This window comes from Cryptotermes secundus, unplaced genomic scaffold, assembly GCF_002891405.2.
Source record: "Cryptotermes secundus unplaced genomic scaffold, Csec_1.0 scaffold1297, whole genome shotgun sequence".
NCBI classification, from domain to species: domain Eukaryota; kingdom Metazoa; phylum Arthropoda; class Insecta; order Blattodea; family Kalotermitidae; genus Cryptotermes; species Cryptotermes secundus.
In genome coordinates this window covers 85,523-99,323 of record NW_019732392.1, presented here as the reverse complement: position 1 = coordinate 99,323, position 13,801 = coordinate 85,523, and the positions used below count along the sequence as shown (strand labels likewise).

General features: G+C 37.5%; 1 protein-coding gene across 2 annotated transcripts; it reads right to left on the bottom strand.

The window, feature by feature from the left end:
• Nucleotides 1–1,758: 1,758 nt before the first annotated feature.
• Nucleotides 1,759–13,589, bottom strand: LOC111867706 (RNA polymerase II-associated factor 1 homolog). 2 transcript variants are annotated; one of them, XM_023857776.2, is made up of 10 exons: nt 13,393–13,589; nt 13,203–13,295; nt 12,735–12,923; nt 11,072–11,207; nt 9,642–9,785; nt 7,919–8,022; nt 6,262–6,504; nt 5,386–5,606; nt 3,166–3,327; nt 1,759–2,404 (listed from the first exon to the last, which is right to left on the bottom strand). In XM_023857776.2, exons 1-10 carry the CDS (start codon nt 13,455–13,457, stop codon nt 2,169–2,171), a joined length of 1,593 nt encoding a protein of 530 aa, XP_023713544.1. In that variant the 5' UTR covers nt 13,458–13,589; the 3' UTR covers nt 1,759–2,168. The 2 variants fall into 2 exon arrangements, with proteins under 2 accessions (XP_023713544.1, XP_023713543.1); XM_023857775.2 differs by having other exon boundaries at nt 5,368–5,606; nt 13,393–13,588.
• Between the last annotated feature and the right edge of the window lie 212 nt (nt 13,590–13,801).

The following is a 13,801-nucleotide window of genomic DNA, read 5'->3' as shown; positions in this document are numbered from 1 at the left end:
TATTGCAGCATTTAGAAAAATATTATGTGAAATGAACATAAGGCTGATACATGATTTGAGATGCACTGGAAAAGGAGGGGAGCCCTGATAAACTCTGTGTAGTAATTGATCTATCTCACTCACCCACAAAATTTAATGTGCAAACAAGAGTAATGAACATTATAAGCATTTATAATGGAACATCACAGAAGCATGGTCTCTTCTTGGTGATATTATAGTTGTTGCATCATGAGATACATGTGGAGTTCTAGCTAGTAAAAGTCATAAAAGGTGAAGTTGTATGGAAAGAGTTCTTTGTACAATCATTTGTACCTCCAGAAGAGCATGAAGAAGTGGGGCAGAAACGTAGAACAAAAAGGAGAAATCTCAAGAGAAATAGGAAACATGATGAAAGCCAGTAGAAGCAGGCAACAGTTTTCTGCCTGTTTCTTGCTTGGCTTACTCTTCAAACCTGAAGATGGAAGTGACATGTTCCTCCAAAACATTGGATGACTTCCAACAGACTGCATGGTGTTACATCTCAAAAGAGGGATGCCCCCAGTTAGGACAATTTGAAAAGTATAATCAGTCAGTTTAGACTTGTGTACATTAATAACATACTGGAAATTCCAGGCTTCAGAAAATACTGATGTTCACTGTCAAACTGTCTATTAAAAATGTTACAAAAGAGCTCCTCTGTAGTGTATATTCAACTGTGCACATTCTGAACTTTCTTAATTCTCACTGCTATGAGACTAGCACTGTGCTAATTTCATGGTGTTTATGGTAGCATTCAGAAGTCATGCATGGCCTATAGGTGTGTAGCTGAAGTCTAAGTTGCACTGTTATCAGCAGCAAACTGAATGTGATTCTCAGTTCTTTTTATTAGCTGAGTTATTTGTCAGAAGTATGTGATTCAGTGTTTATTATTCACAACAAACTTTTCATACTGCACAGAAATCTCTTGAGCAGCAGTCAGTCATGAATTTAATTTTTAGAGTACCGGGTTAAATAAGTTCGTATAGATGCCAACACCCAAATGCAGTGCAATCCTGATTCAGTGTTACTGTACTTAGTGAATATTTTTTTCTGATCCCAGCTGAAGCCCAATATAAACAATGTATTATTTTCTCATATTTAGTACTCCAAAACTTGGACCTCAATTTAGTGCAACTGTGGTCAAAAATGCCAATCAGTATTCATTCACATCTTCTCTCTGCCAGAAACTGTTACCCTATAATCATAATGTTTTATCTTATGAGTGATATCACATACTGAAAATATGCACCAGAACCCTGGACCTTGTGCCATCACAATTGCTTTGATTCTTTCAATGTTTATTTCCTGTAATTAATTATTTTACATTGGTTAAATAATTGCATTTATTTGTGTAGGAGCAGTTTCTTTAACTGCTTATGTAAATAAATTATTTTATCATAATTGTATACAGTGAGTCTTATGAGAAGATTAACATTTTCTTGATGTAATTTTACATAATACCTGTTTGCTTAAATGTAAGAAAAGTCATTCAATTAAGACAGTCATTTCAAGCTACATAAACAGAGATGTTTTAACATTACTCGTGCTTTGTATGTCCCTTTATGCTTTCAGAATGTGGTGCTAGGCTCAGGGATACGTCTGTTTTTACCTGACACCCTCATTGTTCAGTATTTTTGCACAACCATCCTTATGATAATAAAAAACTTAGAAATCTGCATGACAGTGTCCATGGAAATAAAACGTTATGCTACCATAAACTATATGTGTGTTAGGCTTGTCTAGTAGGATAGGATTTTACTGTGTGGGTGAATTTAATATTTACAAGTTCTTCAGAACATTAAGAAATGTGTTGGTCCATGTCAGTTTTTTTTTCATCTTCTGAATCTCCTAATGGATTTTTATCAAATATGGTGTATACTTCCTGAAAATTACTGGGTATGTCATAATACTTGAAATATTATATTTATCTTGTTACATAACCATCACAAGGAAAACTGTTTCAGTTAAGAGATGGATGTTTTGCTATTTTTTATATGAACAGCTATTTACAAGAAATTTAAAACCGCATGATGTGAACATTAGGAGTGTTTATATGCACACTATTACGTGGTTATTTAACAGGATAAAGGTTTTATAGACAAAATTCAGTTCAGTCACTGTCCACTGTAAAATACACACTCGCCACTCACTCACTTCTCACCGTCACCACTATCACTCTCACTGCCACTGGCACTACTGCTACCATGTCCACTGCCACTGCCACTCCTATTGGGACTTGCTGAGTGAGACTGAGAATGTGATCGGGACCGGGACCGGGATCTGGATCTGGACTGGGATGGTGATCGAGACTTCTGACTGGACGGGGATGAACTGCGGGAACCAGAACTCTTTGACTGGGCTTGTTCATCCTCACTATCACTTCCACCTGCAATAAAGAGCAGCAAAATAAGAATTATTACACATAAAGATGGATACAGTATTCAGCAGTCACAAGCCTCTTCATCTCTGGATGCATACACATACACTGAGTCCACTGCTGCAAAACAGACTTCACTCACACTTGCAAAGAATTCAGCGTGGCCATTATATAAGTGCCATCTAATGCAAAGTTGTCATGTGTATATGATCCAATTATAATGATGAAAGAAAATATTTACAAAAATAAACAACTCTGCCCTTAAAACTCTTAGTAGAAATAAAAACATATCCTATGATATGAAGTTACTCTCATCAGCATCCTGAAGATCTTATGTTAAGGACTGATTAAATTACAGTGTCTGAATCTGCAAATATTTACTAAACAGTTTAAATAAAACTTGAGATTTGAGATTCTCCAGGTCAATATCAAGATTTTGGTTGTCTGGGACGTGACACCGTGCAGTTTGAAAGAAAAGTTCCTCTGAAATGACTGTACATGCTTTGCCAAACTATACAGTAACACATACCTGAAGACATTACCTTAATTTCAATAAAAAGAATTCTGCTTCTATTAAAATTGCACATACCACACCACCATACAGTGTCCTATCACATGATGGTACCAATGGAATCAATACATGAAAAGTTTCCATTATCTTAGTATCCCTTACTGGTAATAGGCTATAATTTGAGCCCATGTTACAGTTTAGGTCTAGAATTTAATGAAACGTTAATAGTATTTCTGAAATATAGCAGAATAAAACAAACCTCCATCACTGCCTTCCTTAGCACTAGCCTCACTCTTCTCAGCTTCCTCTTCCTGGTCACTGTCTGCCTTCTCACTGCCACTCCTCTGCTCTCCTTCTCTGTCTCCCTCAGCATCAGCACCACCATCAGCATTGGCTTCAGCCTCCTCATCCTTCTCTTCATCTGAAGTAGGCCACAGTGAAAGAGTCTTACTTTCAGGATGTATCCTGACATCTTCAATTAGTGAGTAGTATAAAATACTATGGTTATGTCATTTTCCTCTCTCTCTAGAACGTTATATTGAAAATAATCTGTCCCATCTCTTTTCAACAATAGGCAATGAAGTGTATTACAGTCATACAGCTGACATAAGTGTTCATATATCTGAGTACACTGTGTTCTGCAAAACCCATACATTACACATCAGAATTTCTCGAATGCTGAATTTTACTATGAATGTACTTGTAGATTTAACAAGACATTTTTTATCCAAATACAAACCAGAATGTAATGTTCTAGTTCTGGCTCAAGGACATGAGAAGAAAGACTTTTCAAATGCTTTTTTGATTTTCTGAGTGCTTGGGAAGAAGGTTTTCATTTAAATCATCTAAAATCTAAGTGGTCAGCATTCCCTCTTTAAAGGAGAATATTCTCTATACTGCACAGGGCAAAACAGCATACCAGTGCATGATTAGCAGATCCTGATTTCTCCTTTCTACAGTGAGACAATGCTCCAATAAAGAGAATAATTTAAAGAACCATCACTCAAAAACAAAATGTAATATCTTAATTACTAACTTTACTAAATTTTGTTTCATGTTGTGTTGTTATGATTTATCAGGTTGTGTTCATCATGGTTCAATGTTAATCGCAGGTTTTATCACTATGCATTTTGTGTTTTCACTGAAATTAAACTACTATTTAAGTAGCTGACCATTGTAACAATCACTTCACATGTCAGATCCTTTACTGAACAACACAGATTTGGTAGAATCATGTATTATCTTGATCTCCTGTACTGGATTTTTGTAACAATATTGCCCCTCATTTTTGCTGCAATTAAGCATTCTTATCTCTGTTTCCAGAAGTCTTAGAATTTGCACAGACATTTAAATCTAGTATACCACTTCAATTTTTATGGCAGTTCTCGTTGTGTTCTGCCATCATCTGTGTATTTTAGTTCTAGGTTTGGGTTCATTCAGTATCCTTTGTGAAGCAGCTGCCATCTAAGAATGGTTAAATCGACAGATCATATTGACAGGATAAGCAGGCTTGGTGGTAGCAGTACCTTAAAATCGGTCAGAATTTGTCATTTATAATTCTTCATTCATAATTTCCCCAACACTCAAATTTTGTCTCCACAGTCCTCATAGCATACATGTTAGNAAAGAATCAGATGTAATTTACAGATTTTAAAATCTATAAAAATTGTTACACTGATTCCAAAAAGATTTTTTTTTCTCCCAATTTCGAGCGTCTGTCCACAAATATGTATACAGTTTCTGCACAGAACGTTTTTGAGGTATAAATGCATGCTGCTGACATCCTGTCTTACTATGTCTTATCTGGAAAAAGGAGTGGAAGTTTATGTTTGTATAGCACATTCTCCAGTCACTTCGGAACCTTTCTATATACACGAGTGTGGGCGAAGTCTTATCCTACTTTGTCCTTCAGAAACTCTGACTGTATATATCTCAGACTAGCCACACAGAGGCACTGTTCCTGGAATAGCCCCGCATTGCCAGAACGTTCAAGCCTAGCGCGTTGTGTTCGTAATGCTTATAAAACATCACTACTTCAACCTCGCCCTCAACGGTTCATGGGTCGACCTGCTGTGTCATCGTCGATATCTCGATTAGAGGAGGCCACTCGACATCACTGGCTGACTTCCTCTAATACGAGACAGGTGTCGTGTGCGCTCTTCGCGTGGGAAATGGAGTTACATCCAGACAAAGTGCATGAATTGCGATGTCGGACTCTGCATTTCCGGATGTTTCCAACAGTACCACACGAAGGCAACATTCAGTTAGATGACGCAGGAGGGAAGACTGTCTACTTATAAAGCTGGTGCCCAAAAATAATGTAAGTAGAACAAGAATTTCTATCTTAAAATTAGATTTTAAAACACTGTGCGCACACGTGGACTGCGCGTACCCATACGGTGTCACTAGGCTCTTATAGGTTAAGTGCCAAGCTGTAGCCTCAGACTAGTTCCAGACTGACCTGACTTATTAGCATCATCTTGTTCATTGGTGACTGCAGTTTCTTGGTCACCAGCATCCTCCTGAGTTTGTTCCTCTTCTTCCTCATCCTCCTCTTCTTCCTCTCCTGGTGGTTCCAGCTGACGTTCTCTGTACCGCTGCATGCGGAATTCCTGTGCATTGAGTGGTTTATGTTTCACTACAAGACGTGTGTTGTTTGGTGGTTGACCAATCTTCTGCCTGCGCTTACTCAGACGTACCCTGTGATCAAGTAATTCAGTAAAGCACAAATTAAACAGTAATGCTCACATCAACAGCATAAGGGATGATTATAAAAAACAACTGGTTCCACAAGTATGCAACTCAAGATTATGCTGATTGAAAAATGTGAACACTTTGAAGATGAATGCCAACTTGTAAAACCTGTTTTTAAACTCTGACAATGCACAGTGAAACTGGCATGGCAGGCATGTGAAAAAGGAAACAAGAAAATAGAGTGCATCATAAAACCAAAGCCTGTCCTTGATTACACACACACACACAAAAGGGATTGTGCTGATTTCATAGATCAATAAGTAATCAATTAGCGCTGATGTCATTAATGAACTGTTGGATGGTGGGCTGACTGTTGAATTGGGAAGGATCTGAAAGGAAGTGGAAATAGCCTAAACAAGGTACAATCTCAATATTTGCCTGGAGGGACTGAGGAAAATGACACCTCAGTCAAGACAGCCAGTAGCCTGGCCAAGATTTGAGCTGGGTAGCTCCTTAATATTAGTACAGCATTACCTCTAGATCAGCCTGTTCAATATTTGGACTTCAACAAGAAAGCACTTATACAGGTTATAATATCTAGAAATGCCATAAGATACAGAGTTACAATTTGCAGGATAGAGATTTTGGTGTACATGCATACCTAGTTTCCAGCTCATTGTAATATACTCCATCTTGCCGTATGACCAAGAAGTAGTTTTCTTCGTAGCCTTTTGATGCCTTGCTCTTCACGTTCCAGTTGTATTCTCGAGCCATCTTGTATTCATATTCCTCCTCATCCTCATATTCCACCGAGTTGTTAAAATCTCTGCGACGTTTCTCTAGTGTTTCCTCAGTAGGCAGGAAATATGCCACAAACTGCTCGCCACTCTCATCCATCACACCCCTGTACAAACAAGCAAAGTAAAGTAAGTAAAGCTATCCCTGTAACAGGCCATGGAGGCCCATAGGGATGTGAGACTTTGAGGCTCCCACATTTTCTTGGCAATCACCTCAAAGATAGAGGTATGGTTGTTAGCCTTACGCGCCGGCCACCCTTTTCCCCCAAGAATATTCCTGGTACTCATTTCTGTTAGAGGCTAAGTCGACCCCAGTGCCACAGTGTGGCTGGAGGGATTAGGTCAATTGAAAAAATCTGCCTCATCGGGATTCGATCCCTAGACCTTCTGGCTTGTAGCATAGAGCCTCAACCAACTATGCTACTGCGTGCCCCTGTACAAATAAGCAGAATAATTAAAAGTACTTCTTCATATTTCAAATTAAGACTGAACAAACAAATAACATACTATCATTTCCATTACAGAAAACTGAGGCTCGTGTAACAAATGATCAGTTAAGTTGCTTCTCAGTGTATGAAGTTACAGAACATTATCATTCCAACTACTTACTCAGTAAGATAAAACAAAGAAACCATATTCATTCATGCATATTTTCTCTTTCTGTACATGAATATTTCATTATGAAGAATGAAAGCGAAATTTCCATTTAATGTCTCTCTGGGGGGCACTCATTCATGGAGCTGAGCCCTTCTTGAGGAGCTGCCAATTCTGCAGCTACTCAAGAACGTCCCAGCATTTTATGGAACCCGAAGGTTCATTACCCTGTTCAAAAGAGCCCTCCAGCGGTCCCTATCCTGTGCCAGATCATTCCAATCCATATCATCCCATCCTATATCTCTGAGATCCATTTTAATATTGTTCACCCACCTACACCTTGGTCTTCCTAGTGGTCTCCTTACTTCTGGCTTTCCCATCAATATCCTAAATGCATTTCTCCTCTCCCCCATTCATGCTACATGCCCTGCCCATCTTATCCTCCTTGACTTTATCTGAGGCTTTTTGAACATTTTCGTAACAAGCTTATTTTTTATGGTGACGAGTTGTTAGCCCCACATCTCTGGGGGACAATGAATTCAAATATTAATCTGAGGAAAACTTCATACAGAGAAAATTAAACAATCAGATAACTGGGGTGGGAATGGAAATGTGCATGTATAATGAAGGAAAATATATTGAGAAACATTAAAATGAGATTCTGACATATATGGCTATAATGAACTCACTCCTATATTCATTGAACCTCACTCAAATTTTTATCATCTTTCATAATAATAAATGAGTGTGCACCACATCCTTGTGAATCACTACAAATGAGGTCATTCAGATGTTGCAAAATGACACAATGGCCCATTATCTATTGTGATGTTATTTCTTCCTTAAGAGAATGAAATATCCTAGTATCCCCAGTCAAATGCTTAATCAAGAGTTACCTCGATTGGGCTCCCATGTGTTTCCACATACCTGATCATAGCCTGAGACATCTCTTCAATCTGTGCAGGAACAGATCGACCTGCAGGAGCTGGATCTGAGTCAAATATAACCTGTGCACATGGGTACTTCCAAACCTGAAACGAAACCAGAACGTATGAACGTTTGAACACATGGTGGATAAATACAATTTTCTTTTTCAAAATATTCCATTGAATACTCACCAAACTTGAATTAATTCACACATAAATTAAAGTGATTTAAATTTAATTTCATATAAATATCTTTGAGACCAGTGACCAAGCCTGAACAAGCAGTATTGGCTCATAGTAACACAACACATATATGGTATTAACTGATTATATTTTTTATTAATTTTAGAACCATATATTTCATATTAGGAACAAATCTGGTTCACTATGAGCACTACATCAGAAGTTCAAATACAAAGTTAACTTAAGGTAAGGTAAAGCTGTCCCTGTGCTGAATTAATTAAACACCATGCCATGAAGGCATTTGGAGGAGTGGATGTACAGATCTATGTTCCCTTGACCTTGGCACCAGTTGGTCAGTGGTCAGCTTCATACACTGGCTGCTTTACCCCCCCCCCAGAAAGAGCAATGGGTATCCACCAGAGAGGAGGATGGGTGGGCTCCAGAACCTGTCTGGATGATGTGGAGAACAGAAAATTCTTGACCCTACTGGGACTTAAACTCCGACCCCTCCATTGTCCAGCCCATAGCCAGTCACTATACTGACTGTGTTATCCTGGCTCTGTCAAAGTTAACTAGGACTAATGTCACTGAGAAGACTCAATTACGGGCATGTTATTGACCAAATGCAGACTATATGAAATGTTCCTGCAGTCTGTTCTCATATATGATAGCAATGCTTGGCACTGATTAGAGAAGAATCTTGAAAGAAGATATTTTAAGAAAAATTATGATCCAGTTAATAAATATGGATTATGATGAATCAGATAGTTATGAATTATGTCAGCTGCATGATGGGCCAGGTATAGCTGAAACAGCAAAAGCTGGAAAATTGACGTGCGTGACACACCTCTACAGAACAGATGAAATGCACTAAAGTAGAATATTAATTTTACCGACCAGAATGTACTAGCATAACAGGAAAACTGAGTACAATGTAACTAGACATAATCAAATGGGAGTATTATTCTTAGAACTCATGAGTGGATGGAAAAAGCACTGCATAGGAACCACCAGAGAAACACCGCTGAGATCAAGGCCTGCACTAGGCTGTAGTACCACATATGAAGAATCCAAATGACTTCATTTAAATTTGTAATCCATCGTTTGGTTTTGTGATAGTGGGTCAAAATAACTTATATGCCTTACATATTACAAACCTGTCATCAAATGTTTCAGATAATAAACAGAAGAAGACAAATGGAGTAGCAAAGGTACTATATGTTTGCATAACTAATGATACAAAAACGTTTGTCAAAATGAAAAGTAAGCTACTTTCTCAAAGCACATTTTCTCAGATTTAGTGACTGAAATAATCTGTAAGTTCCGTCATTTGAGGCTCAAAAGAAGTGGTCATTCCTCCAAGATCAGCAGTCTGGTGCTACTGTTTTTAAGAGTACAGAGTAAGGAAAAATCATGAAGATTAAGCTTATAGTTTGGTTTGAATCCTCATTTAAGCTAACGAAAGATTACTCAAATGCCTTCAATTAAAGGATCCCAGTTAGAAGAGTGAGAATTATAATTAAGCTTTCATGAAAGAATACCTTGAAGTCAGGATACACAGGCAGAACCTCCACTGGCACAACATTTGGTTTACTATAATGCTTGTCAATTGGCTTTTTGGAATCTTCAAATGTTTTCTCGATGGCTTTAATCTGGCTGTCACGATCCATGTACAGTGTTTCATCCTGCAACATACAAAACAATTTCCTGTAATGAAAGTGGTTATAGAGGTTAAACCTTCAGTGTGGGGTAACTTTTTCTCCCAGTGCAGGAGGCACCATGTTCAGTCCTACCATCAAATTATGCCGTGCACCAAGAGAACTCTTTTTATTTTTTAAGAACTCTGATTAAATTGCTGATCAACATTTAAATCCATAGCACTGGCTTTCATCCATTCTATGATATAAGTTTTGTTCATGAGAGTAGGAATAAAAGAGGTGTGACGGGGCTGCATTGCACATCCCTTGAGGGTTAGAACTATAAATTTAACATCCTTTAATTAGTGTTGCATTATTAACTGATTGTTCAATAACTGTTTTGTTTCATCATGTAATCTTAAGACATACAGCCTGCTGGTATTAATTTTGCAGTCTCAGAATATAAAATTGAGCCTGATATATCATATCTGTTGATACTGGTATGTTAATGAATAGTACACTTCTCGCTGTCACTCATTACAATTCAAACTTTTTAAATCCAAGACTTCTCTTCAGAAAAACTGCATTATATTCTTCCTGTGTTGTCCAAGGGGGCAGTACCATGAACTTTTCCAACTTCATATTTCAAATGACATGCTAAGACATTACTTATTATTTTTCATGACAGATTATGATAGCAATTGTGGATGTAAGTTACAAGCCCTACATATACAAGTGAATTATAATTTCCTGTAACATGGTTCATTTAAATAAATAAATAAAGGCTTCAAAACTGAGTGCACCATAATGGCTATTCATATAGCTTGGCAATTATGTTTATATATTTCATATTTATGATTTAATGCTTCAATAGCTCAGATTATATAGTATCAAATGGTAGGATAATCAACAGGGAATGACATGGGTGTGACCTAACTTGAGATACTATCCCAGTATCTGTCTGAGAGAATTAAGAAAAATCACAAATGCCTGGGAGAGAATAGCCAGCATCTGGGTTGATATTCAAACCTGGGATCTTGTACATAGAAAGCAGGACTGCTACCCACTAGACTTGAATATTTAGTGTACTTTATTATCAAATATATGTATACAGAGGTGTTACAAAATGCAAGCTAAATTACTGAACCAGTATGTAAGAACTATGTCCAGTGAAGCATGCGATGGTGTGCATGAAATGATAAACAAATAAAAAACTGATTCTTCTGGTATGGAAATAACAAGTGAAGGGCGGTTTATTATATGAACTAAAAATAATGATGTATTAACTGAACACTCAGTTACCAACTGGTAACATTAACATGGTATTTACTCACTTTCAAGCTCTTCTTGATGCTGTAACCCACTTTAGCTTCAACCTTGTCCATAGTTTGAGGCTGAAAGCGTGTCTGCTCTGTTGAGATATACTCAGTTCTCCGCAGCCATGACACACTTCGTGCATGATGACGTGATCTAGGAAATAAAATATTCCAGCATTGTTTTAAAGGTTCAGACAAATCAGAATGAAATAACAATAATGTACATAACTTCCTTATGTTGTCCCTCAAACCAAGCTTAAGAAAACTGAAAGTTTTATTTGATCGGTTAGTGCTTCTGTTTTGTATTACGTATATTTGGTAGGTACCAGGTTCAAATCTTGACCCAGATACCAGCTACTGGCTTAGGTTTCTTGTAATTTCCCCCAATCCCTCCAGACAGGTGCTGCGATAATGTACACCTTAAATCAGGACATGGTCACCTCCTTCCACATCCTCTCCAATTCATTATTCACTATTTAATCCACTTCACAAAAGTTTCACACTGATCTTTCTGCAGAATGACAGATACACAAAACAGACCATAGGAATTGGTGAATTACCAACAAAACTCAGCAGAGGTAGCTGATTAACCCTTTAGAGCTCAGTGGTTCTATACGTTATACCTGCTTTCACATACTAAAACTCTGTATTCTGCCCACAGCATGCAGTTTTGTGATTCATAAGGTTTTCACAGTAGGCAGTATTTCCCCAAACAGCATTAAAGGTTAATCTCTGAATTTATATATATCATAAAAGTAAAAAGTAAGAAGTAAAGCTATCCCTGTACCAGGCCCTGAAGGCCCATAGAGTTGTGAGACGTTGAGGGTCCCACATTTTCTAGACAATCGGCTCAAATATGGCGTTAAGGCTGTCAGCCTTATGCGCCAGCCATGCTTTACTCCCCTGGAAAATTATTTAATTAATTCCTGGTACTCATTTCTGTCAGAGCATATAGAATAAATTCTTTCTTTAAGGGGTTAAACTCTTTATGTTCTGAGCATTCCCTGCATTTAAAAAAATCAGTTATGAAACAGATTATGAGGTCAAAGAAGAGCATATTCATTTTTTACATTTCTGATGTTCATAAAGCATTAAAACCAAAATCATCATTAATTTAACAAAAATTTTAAAATTACTACATTTAAAACAGGGGCACGTGGTAGTGTAGCTGGTTGAGGCACTATGCTACAAGCTGGAAGCTTGTGGGTTCAATTCCCAATGAGGTCACTGGATTTTTCAATTGATCCAATCCTTCCAGCTGCATTATGGCTCCAGGGTCAACTCAGCCTCTAATAGAAATGAGTACCAAGAATCTTCTTGGGTGTAAAAGACAGCCAAAGCTTAAGGCTGACAACCTTACTGCCATCTATGAGCCGATTTTCTAGAGAATGTTGGAGCCTTGACGTCTCATGGACCTATGGGCCTCCACAGTCTGTTACAGGGATAGCTTTACCTTCTTATCTTTTTATACATGAAACATGCAAGGTATATGAAATATTAGTTACCCCAGATGGTCACTTACACAGATATATTAAAGTGTAACATGTCATGGAAGTCCTAACTGATCAACATCCTATCTATGCAGCACTGAGTTGACTGGCTGTTTCTAAACCCTCTTAACTGTAGCCTGTATTGCCAACTCTGGGCATTTCAGAAGTTAACTAAAGAATAAGTATTGAACCTTTTTGAGTCCTGTGGTGTGAGAACATCTTCTTCCAAAAGTTTCTCGTCTGCAGGGTCCAACTGGACAATGTGATCAATGGAATAAGTCTCCCTGTTGATAAGATCAATAGTGACTCCAAGATCATGTTCTGTTAAAACTTCATATTTATAGTTGCGCTCCAATGATGTGGGGTTATACTGGATGAATCTGTAACACATTCAACAGTACAGTTTCATTTCAAAAACTATTTGTTAAAATATAGTAAAAATAACTTCATTTCATACCATTCTTTACCATAGGTAGATATCAATATTTCACAAAAAGCTTCTACTTCCATCTTTAGACTAGAATCTTTTACCCTTATGCTGGAGATCCCAGGATCCTCCGAAACGTTAGTAACTACCACAAGACTGCAGAGTATCACAACCCAATATAATACAATCACCACCCTGAAAACACCAAAGCTCACGAATTCAAAATACTAACCTTGTGGATTCAAAGGGGTACGTTACAAACTTTGGGTCGAAGGGTATATCTGGAAGCGTATTACAATATTTAACTCTACACACCAACTCAGATCTGAAAAAAAACAAAACAAATAAAATTAGCAAAATTTTCAATTACTATGGCCATCTTACAGCACGTTTGGAAAGGTTAGGTTGATTTCATCAGGTACCGTTTCTCTCCAGGTCTTGTCGGACGTTTGTCGGGGCTTAAAGTAGTTTGAATTGTTGGAGGCATTACTATAAAATACTAAAACACTTAGACTCCTTTCACAAACATTCACATCAAATGACTTTATTTAACTTCCACTCAGATCAATACTCCCACTTCTTCCGCCTATTATTGCACGTTAGCAACAGCACTGACAGGTTCACCAACGAAATGTAACTGGGTTAGCCTATGTGATCAACCACCTAATCTAACTTATCGTAAAAAAATAAATATATTTATTGCGAATTTTCATATACCTAATTTCCCGACACGTTTCGAACTTATCGTTATAAATAACCATCTGAATGACGTATATGATAATTTCATTTCGTCGTTTCTTTATTTGCAAATAGGTAAGGTTCGTAATAATC

What these genes read in the sequence shown, in the direction of transcription:
- LOC111867706 (XM_023857775.2), bottom strand. Translation starts at nt 13,457, where the DNA reads ATGCCTCCAACAATTCAAACTACTTTAAGCCCCGACAAACGTCCGACA. An exon ending in ACAAGACCTGGAGAGAAACG is followed by an intron (nt 13,296 to 13,392) that starts GTACCTGATGAA and finishes GTTTTTTTTCAG; the next exon opens with ATCTGAGTTGGTGTGTAGAG. An exon ending in ATGTCTCAGGCTATGATCAG is followed by an intron (nt 6,505 to 7,918) that starts GTATGTGGAAAC and finishes TTGTTTGTACAG; the next exon opens with GGGTGTGATGGATGAGAGTG.